This window comes from Crotalus tigris, unplaced genomic scaffold (assembly GCF_016545835.1).
Source record: "Crotalus tigris isolate CLP2741 ecotype Arizona unplaced genomic scaffold, ASM1654583v1 scf7180000024464.508515016:1373766, whole genome shotgun sequence".
Classification (NCBI taxonomy): Eukaryota; Metazoa; Chordata; class Lepidosauria; order Squamata; family Viperidae; genus Crotalus; species Crotalus tigris.
This window is the reverse complement of record NW_024100635.1, coordinates 1,241,810-1,267,156: the sequence shown is the minus strand read 5'-3', so window position 1 is coordinate 1,267,156 and position 25,347 is coordinate 1,241,810. Positions and strand designations below refer to the sequence as shown.

Genomic DNA, 25,347 nt, shown 5'->3' with positions numbered 1-25,347 from the left:
TTTCAAAGCCATTTTTTAAAACGGAAAAAAAAAGAAAAAAAATTAAAAAATAAAATAGGAATAAAGGAGAAGAAAAAGCAATTTCCCCTTTAAAAAAGAAGAGTTCTCTTTAAATAAACCAAGTCTATTGCATTGTTGAAACTTGTTGCCAGCTGAAAATAGTAAATGGAAAGTAGAAAGTGAAAGTTCTCAGACAAAGAAAGTAACAAAGAAGCAGGACTCTTCCACCATATTTCTTCACTCCGACAGTTTGTTAAAGTAATAGCAGGAGAAGATGTTAATTCTCACATGAGTTAAGTTTAAAATAAAATCATCCAATTGTTGTCCTCCTGACCGCTCCATCTGCTTTTAATTTAACTTACAGTTTCCATTTAAGCAGCAGCAGTAGAGGCAGTGTCTAGCTTCGTTCTTCCGCCCGAGAACAAAGGTATCCAGGGAAGCGGAGCACACCCAGACTCCTAAGGACCTCTCACTCTCCATCTCCCAAGAAAAAAATCTCTGGGAGATTGGTAAAGCTCTACTTCTGTCCGGGAGAAGGCTCACCTTCCTCCCTTCACCCGTGAGGAAGGTTTCAAGCTGCAAAACAGCTGATCGACGCTGTTTTGCCAGCTTTTACACTTTCCTGTGACAGACGGCTGTCAGAAAGCCACCATCAGCACGACGCAGCCACCGGAAGCTCCTTTCCATATATACTTTTGTAGGAGTGTGTATCTATATTTCTCTCTGTATGCATATATCTGGAATTATATAATCTATCCCCATCACTTCCAGATGTATTTGATGATAACCCTTTGCATTGCTAAGGATTTGTGATTGACCAAAGTCAACAAGAAATTTTACCCAAATCAACAACTGAATTTAATTGAATGGATATTTGAACATCAATGTCGGTAGTCTTCCATGTAAGAGATGAATCATAAACAATGTAAAAGATTATTCTATCATTGTGGCATGTTTGCTTTTTCATTGTAATGTATACTTCTTTTTTCACACCTCACCATTTTATAAAAATTAAAGTTACACTTTTCCTTAAATCTTACAGAAAAGAGGATGGGAAGAACAGCACTCTGGATAGCCAAGAATAACCAGCAACATTGAAAAGGAAAGCAAACCAAGTCACAAATCAAAATATTTTCCATTTTCTTCAGAAAACCACACAATTCTCCTTTTCCTCCAGCAGCTCATAGAAAAAAACAGAAAATCAAGAAAGATTTCAAGCTGGAACAAGTAGATTATTCAGAACTCAAGGATACTTTACATGAAAAGTGAAGGGAGATTATTTTTTATTCATTAAAAGAGTGAAATATCTGGAAGTCAGTTGGAGGAAAAGATGAGCAGGAAAGTCACATAGAGCAGAGAGCCATGCAGGCCTCGCCCTGTGCGGAAGAAAACGGATTGAATGAAAATACCACTAAACAAGGGATTGTCCATATTTTTGACTTCCTCAAGAATATCAGCTGTGGAAAAGCTCCATAGTTGTGTCTATTGTTAGAAAAGCATAGATTGTAAATCACAGCTGATTACGCACAAGAGGAGCCACACAGCAGAAAAGCTGTACAAATCATCTGATTGTGTCAAACTTTAGTCAGGACAGCTCCCTTTTGGTTCCTGGAAGGACCCACACAAGAGAAAAGCCATAAAAGCATTCCTAGTGCAGTAAATGCTTTATTGAGCATGGCAACGTGCTGATACATCAGAGGATTCACAGCAGGGAGACAACATATGACTGTATTGATTGTGTGAGTTTCATTAGAAATTTCCATGTCATGAGACACCAGAGCACTCACACAGGAGAAAAACCCTTTGAATGTCCTGAATGTGGGAAAGGTTTCAGTCAGAATTCCCACCTGGTGACACACCAGAGGACTCACACAGGAGAAAAACCCTTTGACTGTCCTGATTGTGGGAAAAGTTTCAGTCAGAATTCCCACCTGGTGACACACCAGAGGACTCACACAGGAGAAAAACCCTTTGACTGTCCTGATTGTGGGAAAAGTTTCAGTCAGAATTCCCACCTGGTGACACACCAGAGGACTCACACAGGAGAAAAACCCTTTGAATGTCCTGATTGTGGGAAAGGTTTTAGTGGCAGTTCCAGCCTTGTGAGACACCAGAGGACTCACACAGGAGAGAAACCCTTTGAATGTCCTGATTGTGGGAAAAGTTTCAGTGTGAATTCCAGCCTTGTGAAACACCAGAGGACTCACACAGGAGAGAAACCCTTTGAATGTCCTGATTGTGGGAAAGGTTTCAGTGAGAATTCCAGCCTTGTGAAACACCAGAGGACTCACACAGGAGAGAAACCCTTTCAATGTCCTTATTGTGGAAGAAATTTCAGTCGGAATTCCAGCCTTGTGATACACCAGAGGACTCACACAGGAGAGAAACCATTTGAATGTCCTGATTGTGGGAAAAGTTTCAATCAGAATTCCAACCTTTTGAAACACCAGAGGACTCACACAGGAGAAAAACGGTTTGAATGTCCTGATTGTGGAAAACGTTTCAGTGAGAATTACATGATTTTGATACACCAAAGGACTCACATAGGAGAGAAACCCTTTGAATGTTCTGATTGTGGGAAAAGTTTCAATCACAAGTGTAACCTGGTGGCACACCAGAGGACTCACACAGGAGAGAAACCCTTTGAATGTCCTGATTGTGGGAAATGTGTCAGTGATTATTCCACCCTTGTGACACACCAGAGGATTCACACAGGAGAGAGACCCTTTGAATGTGCTCTCTGTGGGAAAAGTTTCATTCGCAATTGTTACCTGGTGAAACACCAGAGGGCTCACACAGGAGAGAAACCCTTTGAATGTCCTGTCTGTGGGAATAGGTTCAGTCACAAATCCAGCCTGGTGATACATCAGAGGACTCACACAGGGGAGAAATCTTTCAAATGTCCAGTCTGTGGATGTTACTTCACTCATAAATCATCCCTTATTGCACACGAGGAAATCCACATGAGGCAAAAGTTGAAGAATTTAGAAAAGGCTTGAAATTCATTTGTGATCTCCCATTGAAACTGTAGTTGAGAAAATGACTATTTGAATTGTGTTCTGAATGTGTTTACTCAAACATGTCTCAGGACTAGACTTGTAGGTGGAGAGAAAAGGAAAATGGAAGAGGGCTAACTACCAATTTATGGTTAACAGTAGCAGCTACTGGATATTTCCTTTTGTAGAAGTTGTGGATTTCCTCAAAAAGGTTTCTGGGTGGTAGTTTTGTATATTGATTATATAATTCCTACATGTGGAGTTTCAGGTCTTCCACCTTGGTTTCCTGCAGAGTTTGAAGCCCAGAATTCCTCAGCCAGTGTAGAAAAGGTCCTCAAGTTATAACTGTCATGGGCCTTGCAGTTATGGTTACCTGTTGCAACGGCCATTAAGTGAGACTTCTTTCCTAAACTACCCTGATCTCTCTGATGCAGCCATTAATTGTGTCAGTCACTAACTGGAACACTGGCTACCTCAGGGTTGGGGAAAACTCTTGGAGGCCTAGTACAGGCCCAGGTTTGACTGTTGTAGGCATCTCTAGGCCTCCTCACCCTGTGCTCTATTTCCCAACCCTTGTGCCTCCCAGTTCTTTCCCACCCCAGGGTCTCCACAGGCTTTTTCTCCCTCCCACTGGGTCCCTGCATGCCTCACACCCTCCTCTCTCGTTCTAAAATTTCTTATCCTCATGTTGGGGATGGAGGGGAGGGTGTGCATCCCTGGCCCTTGGGATTGTGTCCTGGAAGCAGCCGTTACTTTCAGTGGGCCTGGCTTCGTCCCTGGGCCATGCGGTGGACTTGTGGAAGCAGCTGCCAATTGGCCATACTGTCACTCAGAAGAGAGACAAACCTCTCTGTTTTGCTATCTAACATGAGAAAAAAAAATGTGCAGTTGAAAAGTTTTCATTGTTGATAAGGGAAACAATGGGTATTTTCAGTGTTGCTATGGACATTAGGTCAAGGGAAGTCACTCAGAGCTGCCTCAGACGGCGAGATGGGCAGTGATTAAGTTTAATAATGAATGCATTTAATAATAAAAAGATAATGTAAAGCTCATTACCCAACTCTTGCTCAGTGATAGAGTGGGTTTCTAATACATACGATTGTTACCTTGTAATCTGTATCTTGTGCAATCTGCATCTCTAAGTAATCTGTTTTACTCAGCTTCCCTTCCCTCATTTATAAATTTAAAATTTCAGTTTCAATCACACATCAGTCCCGCCACTCTCTGCCTGTGATGACGTGAGCTGTAGTTAGGCTTCTGCTTCTTAATTTATTGTTGTATTGCTATCTGCCCTAGTCCTAAATTCTGTGAAAATACAGCAATTCATTAGGCACAGTTTAAAAATTAGAATGGCTAACTGGATATATTTTGATTGGCATCCTTCTCAGATTCAGCGATTGTCTTCTCCATCACAGCCAGTCTGACAGAGGGAAATTAGGACATTTCAAACCGGACAATTAAGCTATGGTTTCCCTCTAATACAGCCATTTGTTTTGCCAGTCGATTTGTAGCCTTTGAAAATCAAAGAATTGGCTTCCTGTTCCGGATCCCGGCGTTAGTGGGTGTGCAGAGAGACTGTTCTCCCCGCCGTCCGGTTTTCTTTCTTCAGAAGACCCTGTAAATGGTTGAAAGTCGCTCTGGAGGGGTGACCTCCATTGGGGAGGAACTACGGTAAATCGTGGAGGGGCCGCAGCCTCTCTGTTTCATCCAAGGCAGCTCCTCAGGACCAAGGAAGAAAAAAGTGCTCATCAAGTCACACCAGCCGAAAGCCCAAAGCATTACCAAACACAATGAAAGCAACTGGAGGAGTTGAGTGAGACCTTACCTTACCTTTTCTGTTCCCCAACTATTTTCCTATAAAAGCCTTTGGAAATACCCTTTTCCCCCAGCTTAGTCCTGTCCCCCCCTGATTTTATTTCTTCTTTTAAAAGGCTGAGAATTTCACAAGTTATTTAATTAAAGTAAACTTCTGTTTCCACTAATGCTTCTGGAGAAACAGAAATGATGGGCAGCTATAACAAGCCAGAATGGGTTTGTTAAGAATGTGATGCCAGACAAACATTATTGTCATTTTTTATGAAGTAACTTAATTAGTGGATTTGTGAAATGTTTTGGAGATAGTATACTTGGACGTCAGCAAGACATTTGACAAGGTAGAGCACAAGTTAACTTTTTGGTAAGATAGAACAACATGGGATAGACAGAACCAGCCCTAGGTGGATTCGCAATTGACTGACCAACCACACTCGGGGTTTTCATCAATGGAATTACATCTACATGGACAGAAGCATGCAATCGGGTACCTCAAGGTTTGGTCTTGGGCCCACTACAGTTCGACCTCTTATAAATAGATAGGCTCAAGATCCAAAGGGATTCTGACAGAGCATTGGGATCTATCCAACAAAGTATTGTTCAATGATGAGGAAAGTAATGTCTGCACTTAGGCAGCAAAAAACAAATGCACAGGGATAAAATAGGTAATACCTGGGTCAACAAAGGAATCTAGATGTCCAATGGACAAGTATAAGACAGGACTGCTTCAGCTGCCAAAAAAACAAACCAGCTAATGCAATCCTTAACTAGCCTGATGTCCCTGATGCAGCCATTAATCGAATGTGTGAGTCACTAAGGGGAATAGTGGCTATCTCAGGGTTGGGGAAAACTCTTGGAGGCCTAGCCCAGGCCCAGGCTTGCCTACCTGAGGCATCCTAGGCCTCCCCAACCCTCCAAGACACTCTGTGCTCTGTTTCCCATCCTTTGTGTCTCCTTGGCCCTTCCCTCCTCCACAGGGTCTCCCAGTCATTTCCCTCCCCCTCCCCCAGGGCAATCAGCCAGTAGAACAGCTTGCCTCCAGAAATCATGCGCACTCCATCACTGGAGATTTTTAAGAGACTAGACCACGGGTCGGCAACCCGCGGCTCCAGAGCTGCATGCGGCTCTTTCAGCCGTCTCCTGCGGCTCCCAGCCACGTGCAGTGCCAAAAAAAAGGATTAAAAAAGTTGAACCAATCTATTCAAACTTCTCACGAGAAAAGTTTGAATTGATTGGTTCAACTTCTTTGGTTTGTGGGACGCTCTTCGCCATGGGCTCGACATAGATGGGAGGGGGGGAAGACAGCTCTGGAGGGAGACAGCCCTGTAGCAAGAAGCCGGCGGTCCGAGCAGAGCAGCACGGAAGACCTACCGGTTGGTGTGGGAAGCTTCAGCATTTCCGGTGAGTAAGGCTTGGCCCCCGTGGCCCGGTTCTGCACCCCGACGACCAGCTGGACCGGCTTTCACTGCTTCTTTGCAAACAAACGCAAAAGGTTTCGGGGTTTTGCTCGCCGCTTGATTCATGCTGCCCAGCATCTGCCTGCCTGCCTGTTTGCTTGCAGGCCTCTGTGCTCCTTCCCTGAAGCATGCAATTGCTCAGAGTCCGTCCCAAAAGGTGCTGCTTCCCTGGCAGGAGCTGAGTTTGCAAGCCTTGTTGGCAAACCAGGAAAACCAAAGGTCCTGAGGGTTCCCTCTTGCTGCAGAGCTGCAGTGCCAGCAGACGGAGGAGAGGGTGGGGGGGGCATCCGGGGCCTAAAAAGTCCTCCAGGACAGGCCCAGGGCCGGCCCTCCTTCCCCGGCCGCAGGAGAAGAGGAGGCGCAGGCTCTCTACCTGGGCGGGCAGGACAGAAAGCAGGAGGGAACCCTCCGGACCCCGTTACGTGTGTGCGCATGCGCACGCATATGTGCACATTTTGCGGCTCCCAGTTTTTTGTCTTTTGTTTTTTTTTGTGAGGGAAACGGGTCCAAGTGGCTCTTTCACCGTTTTAGATTGCCGACCCCTGGATTAGACAGTCACTTGTCTGAAATGGTATAGGTTCTCCTACTTGAGCAGGGGGATGGACTAGAAGACCTCCAAGGTCCCTTCCAGCTCTATTCTATTCTAAAAGTCAAATTTTCTTTAAGGTTTTCCAAGGAATGTCTACAAGAAAAGAGAGAAACAATATTTGGAGCAATGAAATGATATTTAAAGTCTGCAGATGAATGATCCTGAATTTAGAAGAAACCAAAGAATTGTACATTTGTTCATTTCACTAACACAATTCAGAGGACTGGTTACAATTTTTTTCTAGTGGATCACATTGTAGGTAGGTAGGTAGGTTGTCTGGCCTACCTTGTAAATTACAGCACGCTACACAGGCAGTGCTTTGTATGCCATCTTGAGTTACTGAATAAAAAGGGAATCAATAAAATATACCTTGCAGTTCTTTTATTCCAGATTCCTCCATGCAACAGAGCTCAGATGCAATAGCCGAAATGGCCACTATCCCCATCCAAAACCTACGAGATGTACATTAAAAAACGGCAGTGCAGGGTGTCCCTCTAAAAAGGTTAGCCTGGTCATCAGTTGGCCATGTGCTTTGGTGGAATATTCTATTCTTCCCTTTTGTTTTCTTTTTAAAAATGTATTTTTTAAATATTTCCTCTACCGTATGTTCACAATTTTCCCCCCTTTCTTAGCGCCCTATTTTCAGGCCCTGCTGCATTTTTTTTCCTCTCTGTGACCTAATGGAGACTTCCTCTCAAGCAAATTTACAGAAGTACATGGCATTTAGCATTTAGCATATCTACATTCTCCTCCTTCAGGAACGAAGCTGGCATGCTGGATGCCCTTGGATGCAGCCCTGGCCAGCAAGAGGGAGGTTGGCTCCCCTGGTACATCTGGCCTGATGTTGCTGCTATGTCCTAAAACCTTGGGAGCCACATTAAATAAGTCATAAAGATTTCGGGTGTAGAGAGGTTTTGATCGCCACTGAGAGTCACCCATAAAAAAAACTGTAATTCTATAAAACCGTCATGAACTTTTAGGACTCAGCACGTAGCTAATCTTCATAAGCTAACCAGCATCACATTTCACTATTTCACTTGGCTCAGTTGCAAAGGTTAGTTGCTAGGAGTCAAAAATTACCTGTTAGCTTTTAATCAAGGAGGAAATCGTGCAAACGCCAGACAACCGTGTTTTTCGCCACCTATCCGGAGTCAAACAGGCAACATCTGTGCCTAGAAAGCGGACAATACAGAAGGCGGAATCTTTGGTTGACTTTAGACTCAGGAATTAAAACCATCGAGTACTACATTGCTAGAAAGGAGAGGAGGAGACGGGAAGAGTAGAAGAAAGAAAGCTCAGTTGCCTCTTGAAAAAGGACCTTTTGAACATCAGAACTTCCTCTTCCGGATCATTCATGGGAGGAGGTTGGTGTGCAAAGGGGCTTTTCTGCTCTTTCAAGGGTAGAAGCAGAAGGTGGGAGGTGAGTGGAGGGAAGGTCGGAGGAGAAGCCGGGAGCAAGCGGGGCTGTTTGGTTTCCTCCACTGAGTCCAAGCAGAGAAGCAACTAGGCTGAAGCATCTCAGCTGCCGCCGCTGCATTTTCCTTCCCTCCCCAACTTTTAAGTCCACTGGTGCTGCAGGCTGTTAAACTGGGGGCTGCGATTTTATGCTGATGGGAAGATTTAAAAAGTCTCCTTCAAGGGAAGGTTGATTCTTTGGAAATGGCTTCCCTCCAGAGGTTGTGGGTGCTCCGTCACTGGAGGTTTTTAATAGGAGACCGGACAGCCATTTTCAGGAATAGTAATAGGGTCCTCTGCCTGAGCAGGGGGTTGGACTAGAAGACCTCCAAGGTCCCTTCCAACTCTCTTATTATTATTTTTTTTTACAACTTTTGAAAATTAATTTTCTATTATCACATTTGACTAGTGCTTAAGAAACATCATGTTGTCTGGTCCAATTTGTTTGCTTAATAATACAAGTTACATTCTTAGTGTCTACCCCTTTTCTCCACCCATTGATTAAATAAATTCCATGTTTGAAAATATTCTGTATCTTCTTTCTCTTTGATCCTCAATGTAAGTCTGTCCATTCCAGCACAGTCCAAGATCTTCTTGATTATCTCTTTGTCTAGTGGGGTTTCTTTATTCTCCCAGAGCTGAGCAAATACAATCCCTGCTGCTGTTAATACATGCAATGTTAAATATACACTTGGCTTATTAAATTTTTCTTATATTATACCTAATAAAAAGAGTGCAGGTTTAAAATCTACATGTTTCCCTATCATCTTTTCTAACCAAGTGTCTTTTGGCCCGTTTTGTTTTTCTTCAACACAAGGCCACCACATATGAAAATGCAAGCCACGTGTTTGATTACATTTCCAACATTTACTGGACATATTTTTAAACATTTTTGCTAATCTAGCATGTGGTAAATGCCATCTATAGAACATTTTATATCAGTTTTCTTTATAAAAAGTTGCCATGATCAATTTATAATTTCTTTCCCAAAGTTTTTGCCATTTCTCTAATTCTATATTATATCCAAAGTTTTCTGCCCATCGTATCATTGTTTCTTTCACTTGTTCATCCTCCATTTTTGAATTTAATAGAAAGTTTTATAGTTTCTTACACAGTTTTTTATCAGAGGTCAACAGCATCTGATCAAACATTGTTTTTTATAAAAACCATATATTTTCGCATCTTTTTCATACTTGATTGCATTTGTAACTGAGGCCACCATGATAATTCAGTACCCTGGTGTACAGCCTCTGGTTTAGATTTTAATTTCCCTTCGGTATCCAAAATATCTTTATACGTCCATTTTTTTCATATTTTACTTGATTTGGGTGAACAAACGTTGAAAGCAATCCTGTGATTCTTAAGTAGATTTTAACATTTATCTTTTTGTACACAAGAAGTAGTTTATTTCTTATATAATGATTTTGAAACTATCTATGAATCTTATTCTCATACCATAGAAATGCATGCCATCCACGTTGCAGATTATGTTCTTGGATTCTTGTAGCATTTTCAGTTTAATTCTGGCTTTCCTTTCTTGCCAAATAAATTTCAAAATCAAAGTATTTAAATCATCAAAAAAATTCTTCTCTATTTTTATAGATGCTGTTTGGAACAAGAAAAGCAGTTTTGGTAAACTCTTCATTCTCACAGTAGCTATTCTTCCTAACGCTGATAGTTGTAAGTTTTTCCATTTTTCTAGATCTAATTTTATTTGATTAAGTAATGTTATGTAGTTATCTTTTATCATTGCACATCTTGCTGTTAAGTATATCCCCAAATATATAACTTTCCTAACTATTTTAAAATCCAATTTTTTTGACAATTGCACTTTTTGCTTAGATGTAAGGTTTTTAACTATAACGTTTGTTTTTTCTCTATTTATCTTCAATCCTGCTACTTCTCCAAATAACTAAATCCTTTTCAATAGTTTAGGACAGACATATCAAACTCGCGACGTTACGTTACGTTGCGCGATGTATCGGGATTGTTTTGCTATTGCCGGCAATGGGGCGGGTACAGCTTTTGGGTGACGCGTCCGGCCTGCAGGCTGGCAGTTTGACACCCCTAGTTTAGGGGTTGTCTCCAATGTTGTTGTTTTTTTTTTGTCTTTTTATAGCTTCCATCAGTTCCATCATTATTTTTTCGTTTAGCATGTTTTTAATGTTTTCTGGAATTTTTGGTACATTGGCTTTTTCCATATTTTATGTTGTTTTTTTCCAGAGATTTTTTTTCTACGTCATATAGTTTTTCATAATATTCTTTAACTATTTTTATTGCCTCATTTTGGATTTGCACATCTCCCTTCTTATGTTGTAATTTGTTTATCAACTTTTTCTCTCTTTCTTTTTCCAATTTATAAACCAGCTATCTTCCCAGTTTATTTGCATTTTCGAAAAAAATTGTTTTCCTCTTCTGATTTGTTGAGCCAACTCTTCTGATTTTTATTAGGATTAGTTTATGTTTAATTATCTCCATTTGTCTTTTAAGAGTTTTTTTGTGGATCTTTTTGAAGTTCTAGCTTCAATTTTTTTAAACATTTCCCTTTGCGTTGTACACTGTTGCTTTTTCTCTTTATTCTTTTCAGCCGTATAAATTATAGCTAATCCTCTGAAGTGTGCTTTGGCTGTATCTCATATGTACTGGAGAGAAGTGTCTTCTTTTTTATTTTCTTTGAAAAAGAATTCCATTTCCTTTACTGCTATTTCTGAAATTCTTTCTCCTTTAATAAGAGTTGATTCAATGTCCACCTTGATTTCTTCTTTACTCTTGTCCAACTCGGCTTTATTGGATTATGGTCAGCCCAAATATTGGGTTCTATCTCAATCTCATGTATATTAGTTCTTAATTTAGGGGACCTCCATATCATATCAATTCTAGACCATGATTTGTGTCTATTTGAATAAAATGTATAGCAAGTCTTTTTGGGGTTTATTTCTCTCCAGACATTCTATACGCAGATTTCTTCTGTCATTTTAACAAACACGTTACATAATCTCTTTCTTCCTTTTCCCCCCATTTTACTACTTTTGAAATCTAATTTTTCATTCACAATTGCGTTAAAACCTCCTACTAAACAAATATTTTGATATTCCATTTGCAATATTTTTCTGTGTAGTTTTTGATAAAATATTTCTTGTTTATTGTTTGGTGCATGTATTGCTACTAGCAACATCTTTTTTTTTTATTCATTGTCATTTCCACCATTAACATTCTTCGTTCTTCCTTCAAGGTCCCTTCCAACTCTATTATTCTGTTATCCATCAGTTAAAGCCACCACATCTCTAAAATTAGCTCAGAAGCTTTGACTGTAAACTATTTTGGGACATTTTTCCAGGCTTCAAAGACATAGATTTTTTCCATATATACTTTTTTTTTTTGGTAAAAGATTTTTTTATTTTCAATTTTTCATTACATTCATAATGAGTACTTCAGATAAAGAATAACGTAAATTTATACACACAACTTTCGGTATTGCTCACCCATTTCCCCCCAAACCGCATCCACCCTCTAACCTCTTCTCTCACTTCCCTCTTTCCCTCTTCTTCCTCACTCTTCCCCTCTCCTCCTTCTCCTCAACCTTCCTACTTACTTCTCCCCTTCCTCCTATCTTCTCACTCTGGATGCAGTCCAGGGGAAATGCCCGAGCAATTCCTCTCTCCAAATTAAAATATCAATATTATATACAAAAGAACCCTATTTCTACTTATCTGACCTATTTAACCTCCAACCCATCATAATATAATTTCAAATTAGGTGCTTTAAGTCCACCTTTTTCTCGAGTGTCTTGCAAAATCTTAAACTTTACCCTTGATTTCTTCCCACCCCAGATAAATTTATTGATACCCTTCTGCCACTCATCCAAATTAGCATCCTTTTTTAAGATAGGTATCATCTGAAACAAAAAAAGAAACTTTGGTAGAACATTCATCTTTACTACTGAGATTCTCCCCAGCAATGATAGTTGTAATTTTTGCCAATCATTTAAATCTTTTTGTACTTTTACCCATAAGTGTTCATAATTATTCTTATACAATTTTCCATTAGATGTTGTGATATATACTCCTAAATACTTAACCTTATTAACTACTTCACAACCTGTTGCTTCAGCTATAATATCTTTTCCCTTCATAGACATATTTTTCAATAATATTTTAGTTTTGTTCTTGTTCACCTTAAAACCAGAGACCTGTCCATACTGCGCTAAAATTTCAACCAAGTCTCTGACCAAATCTGTTGGGTGGGATAACGTCACAACCAAATCATCAGCAAAAGCTCTCAGCCTATAATCAATCTTACTTATTTTTATTCCTTTTAATCTAGATGAATCTCGAATTTTAATAAGTAAAATCTTCATTGTTAATACAAATAACAAGGGGGATAAGGGACAACCCTGTCTCGTACCTTTTTCTATTTTAAATACATCTGTTAATCCCCCATTAATTATAATTTGTGCCGATTGTTGCTGATATATGGCCTTGAGAGCACACAAAAATTTGACTCCAAAGTTCATTTACTCTACGACTTTCAATAAAAATTTCCAATCTAATTGATCAAAAGCTTTCTCAGCATCTATAAATATTAAAGCAGCAGGGATTTGGTTGTTCTTATCCAAATACTCTAATAAGTTAACAATTTGTCTTACATTATATTTCATATACCTTCCCATTATAAATCCAGATTGATCAGTATGAATCAATTGTTTCAAAACCTGCATTAATCTATTTGCCAGTATCTTTGCAAAAATCTTATAATCTGTATTTAAAAGAGATATAGGCCTATAATTTCTAGGTTGGGACAGATCCTGGTCTTCCTTTGGAATCAATGATATAAAAGCCCTTCTCCAAGATGGAGGTAGCTCTGCTCCCAACAAAATATCATTGAAAAGTTCCTTTAATGGTTCTATCATTTCTTCAGATAGCATCTTATAATAAATTGCTGTTAGTCCATCAGTACCTGGAGTCTTGCCAATCTTCAATTGTTTAATTGCAGAAATAATCTCTTCAGAAGTAATTAAACCATTAATCCCATCATGTTGGTCAATCGTAAGTCTAGGAAAATGTGCTTCCTGTAAATATTTTTCTATGTCTGAAGTTTGTATAGTTTCACTAGCATATAACTTTGAATAAAAATCTAAAAAAGTCTTTTTAATCAAATTTTGTTGAAACACTTCTTTACCCTTATAAATTATTTTATCTATAGTCCTTGATTTCTGTTTCTTAGGTAATTGATAAGCCAACCATCTACCAGTTTTATTTGCATTACAAAATGTATTGTGTTCCATATACCTCAAATTAGTTGCCATCTGATCCGCTATTAACATATTAAATTGCTCCTTAAGCAGAGTTATAGAAACCTTTAAGTTATTATCCATTGGGTTTGATATTAAAATCTTTTCCTTACATTTAATCTCATCTTCCAACTCTTTACGTTTCTGAGTCTGTTTACATCTATGAGTATTATTCATAGAAATCAAAATCCCTCTCATATATGTTTTACTAGAATCCCATACCATTGGCATCGAGGTACCCTTATTCATGTTCCAAGCAAAAAAATCCTTTAAATAACCTCTACATCTCTGTATATTCTCTTCATATCTAAATAAATTCTCGTTCAACCTCCAAGACCTTCTAGTCCCTTCTTCCAGCGACATTTCCAACCATACAGGACTATGATCTGAAATTATTCTAGGAAATATCTTGGTATTCTTCACCCTAGAAAAGAAATCATTAATAACTAAAAAAAAGTCAATTCTAGAATAAGATTGGTGCCTATCTGAAAAAAAGGTAAAATCTTTTTCCTCAATGTTCCGTTCTCTCCAAATGTCTCTAAGTTCCAAATCATCCTTTAAATCAAAAAAAGCTTTAGGAAGTCTTGCATGATTAGAAACTTTAGAAGAATTCTTCTTATCTTTGCTTGAATCTAAAACACCATTCCAATCTCCCATCATAATAACTGACTTGTAATCCAAAGAAATTAATTTCTGGTGAATCATCTTTTAGAAATATTTTTGTTGTTGATTGGGAGCATATAATCCAACAAGAAGAGTTCTCTATCATTTATTAATAAATCAATGATGACATATCTACCTTGTGAATCAAAATCAATTAGTTTCGGTGAAAGCTCCTTTCTCACATAAATAACTACACCTCCTTTTTTCTGCAAAGCAGGAGCTATGAAGTGTACCCCCAGCCGGGGGTTAAACAAATATTTTTAATCTTTCGAAATAATATGAGTCTCTTGTAAACAAATAATATCATTTCTGTGTTGTTTCAAATAATGAAAGACTTTCTTTTCTGTGGTGAATTAAGACCATTAACATTCCAGGTTAGAAGCTTTGCCATTCTTGGCAGGTTGAAGCCTTTGGAACAAAACCTCTAAATTTGCAGTCGATGACCTCTTTGGCCTTGCTCCTCCCACTGGCTCTGAAGTAGACTGTGATGAAACTCCATCATCTACCTTTTGTTGTTGTTGTTCTCCTCTTTCTCTACGTTTATGAGCAGCACGTGTAATACTCTGTTCCCTTGGGTCTTCCGTTATTTGCAAACTCTGTTGCATAGATTCAACCAATAATTCTTCTCCCAAAAGTGGTATTGAACCTATAGCCAACTGTGCTTCTGCCTTGCTCTCATCCTTTTTTGATCTTGGAGATGGTGGTAGATCTCCTTTTAAAACAGTAACATAGAAATCTCTTGCTTTTGAAATTGTATTAAGACGATATTGTGTGCCAACATAGGTCACCACTATCCCCACAGGTATATCCCATCTAAATTGAATTTGTCGTTTCTTAAGTTCTTCAGCCAAAAAAGCAAAGTCTTTTCTTTTTCTAAGAATTTTTGAAGGTATTTCCTTTAAAACTATCACATCCTGAGCTGCAATCTGAAATCTTTGCTTATAGAAAGCCTGTATAATTTCATTACGAAGTGATCTTCTAGCAAAATAAATAACCACATCTCTTGGTAATTTTCTCTGTTTTGCAACCCATGAATTGACTCTGAAGATCTTTTCTATATCTCTCAACATTCCTTCAGGATCACATTCCAAAATAGAAGCCAGTTCTGCTGCAATTTCTTCTTTCAAATTCTCCTGAACATTTTCCTTCAAGCCTCTTATTCTCAAAGCATATTCCATTTCTCTATATTGTGACATTATAATTCCATTCTGTGCAACATCCACATTATCTTCTATTTTTTCAACTCTGTCTTGTAATATTTCAACATTACCCACCACCACCTCATCCACAATCTTTTCTACAAGACTAGCAAGCCGCTGCAGTGCAAGCACAATATCTTCCCTCAACTCATTATTTTTTTGAGCCAGGAGCTCTGCTGTTTTTTGTACAGTCTTATCCAAAGCATCTTGTAAATCCTTAAGTGTAATTGCCTGAGGTGGAGCAGAAGGTGGGGAAGGTTTAGGTTTAGGTTGTTGTACAGTCTGAGTTACTGGAGAAGAAATTGAAGTTTTAAGAAGAGAAAAAGGTTCTGGACATTTCAAAGCCATTTTTTAAAACGGAAAAAAAAGAAAAAAAATTAAAAAATAATAAAATAGGAATAAAGGAGAAGAAAAAGCAATTTCCCCTTTAAAAAAGAAGAGTTCTCTTTAAATAAACCAAGTCTATTGCATTGTTGAAACTTTGTTGCCAGCTGAAAATAGTAAATGGAAAGTAGAAAGTGAAAGTTCTCAGACAAAGAAAGTAACAAAGAAGCAGGACTCCTCCACCATATTTCTTCACTCCGACAGTTTGTTAAAGTAATAGCAGGAGAAGATGTTAATTCTCACATGAGTTAAGTTTAAAATAAAATCATCCAATTCTTGTCCTCCATCTGCTTTTAATTTAACTTACAGTTTCCATTTAAGCAGCAGCAGTAGAGGCAGTGTCTAGCTTCGTTCTTCCGCCCGAGAACAAAGGTATCCAGGGAAGCAGAGCACACCCAGACTCCTAAGGACCTCTCACTCTTCATCTCCCAAGAAAAAAATCTCTGGGAGATTGGTAAGGCTCTACTTCTGTCCGGGAGAAGGCTCACCTTCCTCCCTTCACCCGTGAGGACGGTTTCAAGCTGCAAAACAGCTGATCGACGCTGTTTTGCCAGCTTTTACACTTTCCTGTGACAGACGGCTGTCAGAAAGCCGCCATCAGCACGACGCAGCCACCGGAAGCTCCTTTCCATATATACTTTTGTAGGAGTGTGTATCTGTATTTCTCTCTGTATGCATATATCTGGAATTATATAATCTATCCCCATCACTTCCAGATGTATTTGATGATAACCCTTTGCATTGCTAAGGATTTGTGATTGACCAAAGTCAACAAGAAATTTTACCCAAATCAACAACTGAATTTAATTGAATGGATATTTGAACATCAATGTCGGTAGTCTTCCATGTAAGAGATGAATCATAAACAATGTAAAAGATTATTCTATCATTGTGGCATGTTTGCTTTTTCATTGTAATGTATACTTCTTTTTTCACACCTCACCATTTTATAAAAATTAAAGTTACACCTTTCCTTAAATCTTACAGAAAAGAGGATGGGAAGAACAGCACTCTGGATAGCCAAGAATAACCAGCAACATTGAAAAGGAAAGCAAACCAAATCACAAATCAAAATATTTTCCATTTTCTTCAGAAAACCACACAATTCTCCTTTTCCTCCAGCAGCTCATAGAAAAAAACAGAGAAAATCAAGAAAGATTTCAAGCTGGAACAAGTAAATTATTCAGAACTCAAGGATACTTTACATGAAAAGTGAAGGGAGATTATTTTTTATTCATTAAAAGAATGAAATATCTGGAAGTCAGTTGGAGGAAAAGATGAGTAGGAAAGTCACATAGAGCAGAGAGCCATGCAGGCCTCGCCCTGTGCGGAAGAAAACGGATTGAATGAAAATACCACTAAACAAGGGATTGTCCATATTTTTGACTTCCTCAAGAATATCAGCTGTGGCAAAGCTCCATAGTTGTGTCTATTGTTAGAAAAGCATAGATTGTAAATCACAGCTGATTATGCACAAAAGGAGCCACACAGCAGAAAAGCCGTACAAATCATCTGATTGTGTCAAACTTTAGTCAGGACAGCTCCCTTGTGGTTCCTGGAAAGACCCACACAAGAGAAAAGCCATAAAAGCATTCCTAGTGCAGTAAATGCTTTAGTGAGCATGGCAACGTGCTGATACATCAGAGGATTCACAGCAGGGAGACAACATATGACTGTATTGATTGTGTGAGTTTCATTAGAAATTTCCATGTCATGAGACACCAGAGGACTCACACAGGAGAAAAACCCTTTGAATGTCCTGAATGTGGGAAAGGTTTCAGTCAGAATTCCCACCTGGTGGCACACCAGAGGACTCACACAGGAGAAAAACCCTTTGAATGTCCTGAATGTGGGAAAAGTTTCAAGGATAAGTCCAGCATTGTGACACACCAGAGGACTCACACAGGAGAGAAACCCTTTGAATGTCCTGATTGTGGGAAAGGTTTCAGTCAGAGGTCCAGCCTTGTGAAACACCAGAGGACTCACACAGGAGAAAAACCCTTTGAATGTCCTGAATGTGGGAAAGGTTTCAGTCAGAATTCCCACCTGGTGACACACCAGAGGACTCACACAGGAGAAAAACCCTTTGACTGTCCTGATTGTGGGAAAAGTTTCAAGGATAAGTCCAGCATTGTGACACACCAGAGGACTCACACAGGAGAGAAACCCTTTGAATGTCCTGATTGTGGGAAAGGTTTCAGTCAGAAGTCCAGCCTTGTGAAACACCAGAGGATTCACACAGGAGAGAAACCCTTTGAATGCCCTATCTGTGGGAAAAGTTTCGGTCGCAATTCCCACCTGGTGACACACCAGAGGACTCACACAGGAGAAAAACCCTTTCAATGTCCTGATTGTGGGAAAGGTTTCAGTGAGAATTCCAGCCTTGTGAAACACCAGAGGACTCACACAGGAGAGAAACCCTTTCAATGTCCTGATTGTGGAAGAAATTTCAGTCGGAATTCCAGCCTTGTGATACACCAGAGGACTCACACAGGAGAAAAACCCTTTGAATGTCCTGATTGTGGGAAAGGTTTCAGTGAGAATTCCAACCTTTTGAAACACCAGAGGACTCACACAGGAGAAAAACGGTTTGAATGTCCTGATTGTGGAAAACGTTTCAGTGAGAATTACATGATCTTGATACACCAAAGGACTCACACAGGAGAGAAACCCTTTGAATGTCCTGATTGTGGGAAAAGTTTCAATCACAAGTGTAACCTGGTGGCACACCAGAGGACTCACACAGGAGAGAAACCCTTTGAATGTCCTGATTGTGGGAAACGTTTCAGTGATTATTCCAGCCTTGCGACACACCAGAGGATTCACCCAGGAGAGAAACCGTTTGAATGTGCTCTCTGTGGAAAAGGTTTCATTCGCAATTGTTACCTGGTAAAACACCAGAGGGCTCACACAGGAGAGAAACCCTTTGAATGTCCTGTCTGTGGGAATTATTTCAGTCACAAATCCAGCCTGGTGATACACCAGAGGACTCACACAGGGGAGAAATCTTTCAATTGTCCAGTCTGTGGATGTTACTTCACTCATAAATCATCCCTTATTGCACACGAAGAAATCCACATGAGGCAAAAGTTGAAGAATTTAGAAAAGGCTTGAAATTCATTTGTGATTTCCCATTGAAACTGTAGTTGAGAAAATGACTATTTGAATTGTGTTCTGAATGTGTTTACTCAAACATGTCTCAGGACTTGACTTGTAGGTGGAGAGAAAAGGAAAATGGAAGAGGGCTAACTACCAATTTATGGTTAACAGTAGCAGCTGCTGGATATTTCCTTTTGTAGAAGTTGTGGATTTCCTCAAAAAGGTTTCTGGGTGGTAGTTTTGTATATTGATTATATAATTCCTACATGTGGAGTTTCAGGTCTTCTACCTTGGTTTCCTCCAGATTTTGAGGCCCAGAAGTCCTCAGCCAGCGTAGAAAAGGTCCTCAAGATATAACTGTCATGGGCCTTGCAATTATGGTTGCATGTTGCAATGGCCGTTGAGACTTCTTTCCTAAACTACCCTGATCACTCTGATGAAGCCATTAATTGTGTCAGTTACTAAGTGGAACGATGGCTACCTTAGGGCTGGGGAAAACTCTTCGAGGCCTAGTGCAGGCCAGGTTTGCCTGTCGTAGGCATCTCTAGGCCTCCCCCACCCTGTGCTCTGTTTCCCAACCTTTGTGCCGCCCAATTCTTTCCCACCCCAGTGTCTCCACAGGCTTTTTCTCCCTCCCACTGGGTCCCTGCACGCCTCACACCCTCCTCTTTCTTTCTAAGATTTCTGATCCTCACGTTGGGGAAGGAGGGGAGGGCGTGCATCCCTGGCCCTTGCGACAGTGTCCTGGGAGCAGCCGTTATTTTCAGTGGGCCCTGGCTTCGTCCCTGGGCCATGCAGATGACTTGTGGAAGCGGCTGCCATTTGGCCATACTGTCACACAGAAGAGAGACAAACGTCTTTGTTTTGCTATCTAACATGAGAAAAAAAAATGTGCAGTTGAAAAGTTTTCATTGTTGATAAGGGAAACAATGGGTATTTTCAGTGTTGCTATGGACATTAGGTCAAGGGAAGTCACTCAGAGTTGCCTCAGACGGCGAGATGGGCAGTGATTAAGTTTAATAATGAATGCATTTAATAATAAAAAGATAATGTAAAGCTCATTACCCAACTCTTGCTCAGTGATAGAGTGGGTTTCTAATACATACGATTGTTACCTTGTAATCTGTATCTTGTGCAATCTGCATCTCTAAGTAATCTGTTTTACTCAGCTTCCCTTCCCTCATTTATAAATTTAAAATTTCAGTTTCAATCACACATCAGTCCCGCCACTCTCTGCCTGTGATGACGTGAGCTGTAGTTAGGCTTCTGCTTCTTAATTTATTGTTGTATTGCTATCTGTCTTAGTCCTAAATTCTGTGAAAATACAGCAATTCATTAGGGACAGTTTAAAAATTAGAATGGCTAACTGGATATATTTTGATTGGCATCCTTCTCAGATTCAGCGATTGTCTTCTCTATCACTGCCAGTCTGACAGAGGGAAATTAGGATATTTCAAACTGGACAACTAAGCTATGGTTTCCCTCTAATACAGCCATTTGTTTTGCCAGTCGGTTTGTAGCCTTTGAAAATCAAAGAATCGGCTTCCTGTTCCAGATCCCAGCGTTAGCGGATGTGTGGAGAGACTGCTCTCCCCGCTGTCTGGTTTTCTTTCTTCAGGAGACCCTGTAAAGGGTCGAAAGTCACCCTGGAGGGGTGACCACCGTTGGGGAGGAACTACGCTAGATCGCGGAGGGGCCACAGCCTCTCCGTTTGATCCGAGGCAGCTCCTCAGGACTGAAGAAAAAAAAAGCGGCCATTAACATGGCCGCTCATCAAGTCACACCAGCCAAAAGCCCAAAGCACTACCAAGCACGATGAAAGCAACTGGAGGAGTTGGGTGAGACCTTACCTTACTTTTTCTGTTCCCCAACTATTTTCGTGTGAGAGCCTTTGAAAATACTCTTTTTCCCCAGCTTAGTCCCCCCCCCCGATTTTATTTCTTCTTTTAAAAGACTGAGAATTTCACATGTTATTTAATTAAAGTAATCTTCTGTTTTCACTAATGCTTCTGGAGAAACAGAAATGATGGGCAGCTATAACAAGCCAGAATGGAATGTTAGGAATGTGATGCCAGACAAACATTATTGCCATTTTTTATGAAGTAACTTAATTAGTGGATTTGTGAAATGTTTTGGAGATAGTATACTTGGACGTCAGCAAGACATTTGACAAGGTAGAGCACAAGTTAACTTTTTGGTAAGATAGAACAACATGGGATAGACAGAACCAGCCCTAGGTGGATTCGCAATTGACTGACCAACCACACTCTGGGTATTCATCGATAGAACTACATCTACATGGACAGAAGCATGCAATTGGGTACCTCAAGGTTTGGTCTTGGGCCCACTACAGTTCGACATCTTCATAAATAGATAGGCTCAAGATCCAAAGGGATCCTGATAGAGCATTGGGATCCATCCAACAAAGTATAGTTCAATGATGAGGAAAGTAATGTCTGCACCTAGGCAGCAAAAACCAAAAGCATAGGGATAAAATAGGTAATAGGCTAAAATAGTCTGGCTCGAGAGGAATCTAGATGTCCAACAGACAAGTATAAGACAGGACTGTTTCAGCTGCCCCTCCCCCAAAAAGCCAATGCAGTCCTAGTCTGCATGAACAGAGTGTCACTTTACACTATGCAGGTGAGACCACACTTAGGATACTGCTCCCTGTTTTGGTCCCATGATACAGTAGATGTTGAGACCCTGGAAAATATGCAGAGAAGAAGAAAGATGATAAATCATCTGGATACTAAATGACAAGTGGTTGAGAGAACTAGGTATGTCTGGCCATGGAAGAGAAGGATTAGGGGGGCCTGATAGCTGTCTTCCATTATTTGAGGGACTGTCACAAAGAAGAGGAGATCGATTTATTCTCTAGGGCAACAGAAGGCAGAACAAGAAGTTCATGGGTGGAAGGTTGTCAAAGAAAGGTCCAATCTAGAAATAAGGAGAAATTTTCTGTCAGTGAGTGCAATTGATCAGTGGAAAAGCTGGCCTCCTGGCATTGTGGATGCTCCATCACTGGAGGTTTTCCAGAATAGACCAGACAGTCATTTGACTCAAGGCACCTGCCTTGAGCAGCGGGTTGGACTATAAGGCCACTGATGCTATGATTCTATGAGTTTAGAGGCAGCTTAGAAAATAACTGAGGAGCAAACCTATAAAACTGCTTCTGGTAATGATCCTTTTTTTTAAAAAAAAATGAGAAATTAAGATAGAATACACACTCCAAAGGGAAAAAAAATACAACAACAAAACAAGGATAGCCAAAACATTAAAAAAGAAAAAATGTGTATTAAAAAAGACAAAAGACAAAAACAGATTTACATATAGTAAATTAGTTGAATGTAGATAAACAGTGTAACAATATTAGTTTCCTACCCTTGCAAAGCAGGCTCAAAACCTGTGAATTTCTACCTCTAGTTAGAATCAATTTGTCCTTCATCTATCTACTGTGTGTAAAGCCTCCAACATTCGGTGGAAGAAGGTTGGACTTAGCAGCCAGAGGCATGTGAAAATACTCTGACAAACTGGGGAGGGAGTACTTATTGTGGAAGCACATCTTCAAGTGCACCATCCACAATGAAAGGCTTGGGACAGACAAAGAGCTTGTGCAGTTGACAGCCTGGCTAGGACCAGAATCTGCAAGCATAGTGAAGGACATCTTCGCATCCCATCTGGGTAACCCAGACATCGGCCTTAAGAAAGCTTGGAAGATTGAACCTCAAACTATGTATTTGTGTTTATGCATTGTTTGATGTAACAACTTACTTATCTATGTTATAATTGTGCATGTTTTCTATTTGCCTTATAGTTATGCATGTTTTAATACTATGTTTTACCTATGTTAGTCACTAGTTAGTTAACAATGAGAATTGCATGCTTAATGCTATGTTTTTTGCTTATTTCAGTTAGTTAGTAGTGGAAATTTATATTTCCAAGCGGGGAGTGTTCTGGACCCATCAGTTAGATAGAGCTGTATATTAGAATGTTTGGCATTTATTGGGTTAAGTGCTGTCTCCTTAAGAGATGGCTTCTGGGTGATGTAGTTTTAGCTATTCAGTAAATACCATGTTAACAGATCAGTAGGGGGAGCTACAAAGCTCTTCACAGGATATCCTGGCTTTGTGCCAGTTTGGAATGTTCTTTGTCTGAGATAAGCATGGACTCTGATGGTCCCATTCCACGCTAGAAGTTGGTATGGAGGAAGTATTGATTTCTTACCTATAAGGATGAACAGATGTACAATATTCAGAAGAGACTACAAGAAACTATTAATAATTGCAAGTATACCTGAATAAATGTCTGTTTTACAATCATCTTTATTGAGTTATCTGTATAATCTGGAATTACAAAGCAATTTAGTTCTGAATCAGAACAGACAGTGTTGTTTGTTAGTAACTAACATTGGTGCTACCTTCCCTGTAGATAAAGGGTAAGTTTGTTTGCTGGGATGATATGTTCCATTGTTGATTGCCATCAATTTTTGTGCCTGCTACCCTTTCCATAGATAAGAACTGTTTTTTTTGTTTTGTTTTTTTTGCTGAGGTAGCATGTTATTTCTCTATTGCCACTGTCAGATTTACTGACAAAGAGATAATGGACCTCTTCCATACATAAGGACTGCCTGTGTTGGCAGGGTTCAACTCCCTTCTATTGCCCCTGGATGGTTGGGTTCCCAGACTGTCTTAAAGGAGAGAGCAAATAGGGATTTTTTTAAAAAAGGTAAAAGAAAAGAACAGAGAGATCCTGCCCTCACCCATGACTAGAATGTGTGTGGAGCGACATATACTGGATAAAGTGATTGAATTGATAGATGAATGCATGGTGAGGGAAAAAATAAAAATATAACCACAAGCATGTTAGTCTGATTGAGCAGGTTATTATTCCTTGCTCATTCATGTATTCACAAGTGTTGTGTTTTTATATTTTGTAACCCCCCCCCAGGTTATGTAAGGAACAGTAAGTTGTAGATTGTTCTGAAGTAAGTGGGAAGGCAGTAGTATGTGTTTGCGAGGATATGAGAAAATGAAATGAAGGTTTTGTGGAACAGTGCTGTGGGAGAGGAGCTCATGAAAGGGAGAAGGAAGAAAATTTATTTAAGAGAAGGAACAAGAAAAGAGATACCTATTTAGTTGGAAGAATGCTGAATGGAATTAGGGGGGAAATTTATGTATAATCTTTTGAACATTTTTACAACATTTTCTAGACGCTTGCTCCTGGGAAGGAAAGCTATGGCAAATCTAGACAGCATACTAAAAAGCAGAGACATCACCCTGCCAACAAAAGTGCGTATAGTCCAGGCCATGGTTTTCCCAGTTGCAATGTATGGCTGTGAAAGTTGGACCATAAGAAAGGCTGAGCGCAAAAGAATTGAGGCCTTTGAACTATGGTGCTGGAGAAGACTCCTGCGAGTCCCTTGGACTGCAAGGCGTTCAAACCGGTCAGTCCTAGAAGAGATCAACCCCGACTGCTCTTTAGAAGGCCAGATCCTGAAGTTGAAACTCAAGTACTTTGGCCACCTAATGAGAAGGAAGGATTCACTGGAGAAGAACCTAATGCTGGGAAAGATTGAGGGCAATAGAAGAAGGGGACGACAGAGAATGAGATGGGTGGATGGAATCACTGAAACAGTAGGTGTGAACTTAAATGGACTCCAGAAGATGGTAGAGGACAGGAAGACGTGGAGGAACGTTGTCCATGGGGTCGCGATGGGTCGGACACGACTTCGCAATTAACAACAACAACAACATTTTCTATCTCCATTGCTAGTTGCTATTTCTTTCTTTTTGCTTGGGGACTTTCTGCCTTGAAAGAATGAGGGAGAGGCAGGAAGGAAAAGGGGTTGTGGCTTCTGTTCAATTTAATTTTTGTTTGATTACAATAATATACTGCTCTCCTAAGAAAAGAGGGAAATGTGCTATTTGAACATTGCAGTACGAGTTGGGAAATTGAACGTCAGCGTGCTAAAATTATTGCATTGTAAGCTGAAGTACGATTTTAAGGAAAAACACTTAATAAAACATGGGATTTTTTAATAAATATTTTTATTGAGTTTTATAAAGGTAATAAAGGGATAGGGTCAAAAAGGATAAGACAACGGGAAACATACAAAAAGGTTAGACCAGGGGAAAGGGGTAACACAAAAGTGGAATTAATCTCACAAAATAACATCGCTTCAGCAAGTCTACCAGTCCGGGTTTACATATTAAATCTTAATAATTACTCTACTATTAAACAACTTTCCATATAATAACTAACAAATTAGTCACTAAATCTCATTCATTTCACTACTTAAAAATGCTTAGTATTAATTAATTATAATCACTTTAAAATAATAATATATTACATATTAATTATAGTTTACCATATTATTTAAGATCACAAATATACAAAGAGG

The 25,347-nt window shown here is 39.7% G+C and overlaps 1 protein-coding gene and 1 long non-coding RNA gene across 7 annotated transcripts in view; one reads left to right on the top strand and one right to left on the bottom strand.

Moving 5' to 3' along the window:
- LOC120303335 (zinc finger and SCAN domain-containing protein 2-like) overlaps positions 1-23,787 on the top strand; it is a 47,307-nt gene extending 23,520 nt beyond the window's left edge. Inside the window, exons 1-4 of one of the 5 annotated variants that reach the window (XM_039332778.1) lie at positions 8,200-8,274; positions 9,912-9,989; positions 16,155-16,299; positions 16,833-23,787. In XM_039332778.1, the coding sequence (XP_039188712.1) occupies positions 17,559-18,959 (1,401 nt within the window). In that variant the 5' untranslated portion in view covers positions 8,200-8,274; positions 9,912-9,989; positions 16,155-16,299; positions 16,833-17,558 and the 3' untranslated portion in view covers positions 18,960-23,787. Of the gene's footprint in view, positions 1-1,787; positions 8,275-9,911; positions 9,990-16,154; positions 16,300-16,832 lie in introns of those variants that run through there. The other 4 variants (XM_039332777.1, XM_039332776.1, XM_039332779.1 and 1 more) reach the window with 4 other exon arrangements.
- On the bottom strand, positions 3,990-8,074 carry LOC120303356. Of its 2 annotated transcripts, none has more exons than XR_005555422.1 (3): positions 7,935-8,074; positions 6,180-6,947; positions 3,990-4,715 (listed from the first exon to the last, which is right to left on the bottom strand). It is a non-coding gene; the product is annotated as an uncharacterized LOC120303356 (long non-coding RNA). The 2 variants fall into 2 exon arrangements; XR_005555421.1 differs by having other exon boundaries at positions 3,990-4,712.
- Positions 23,788-25,347: the final 1,560 nt, after the last annotated feature.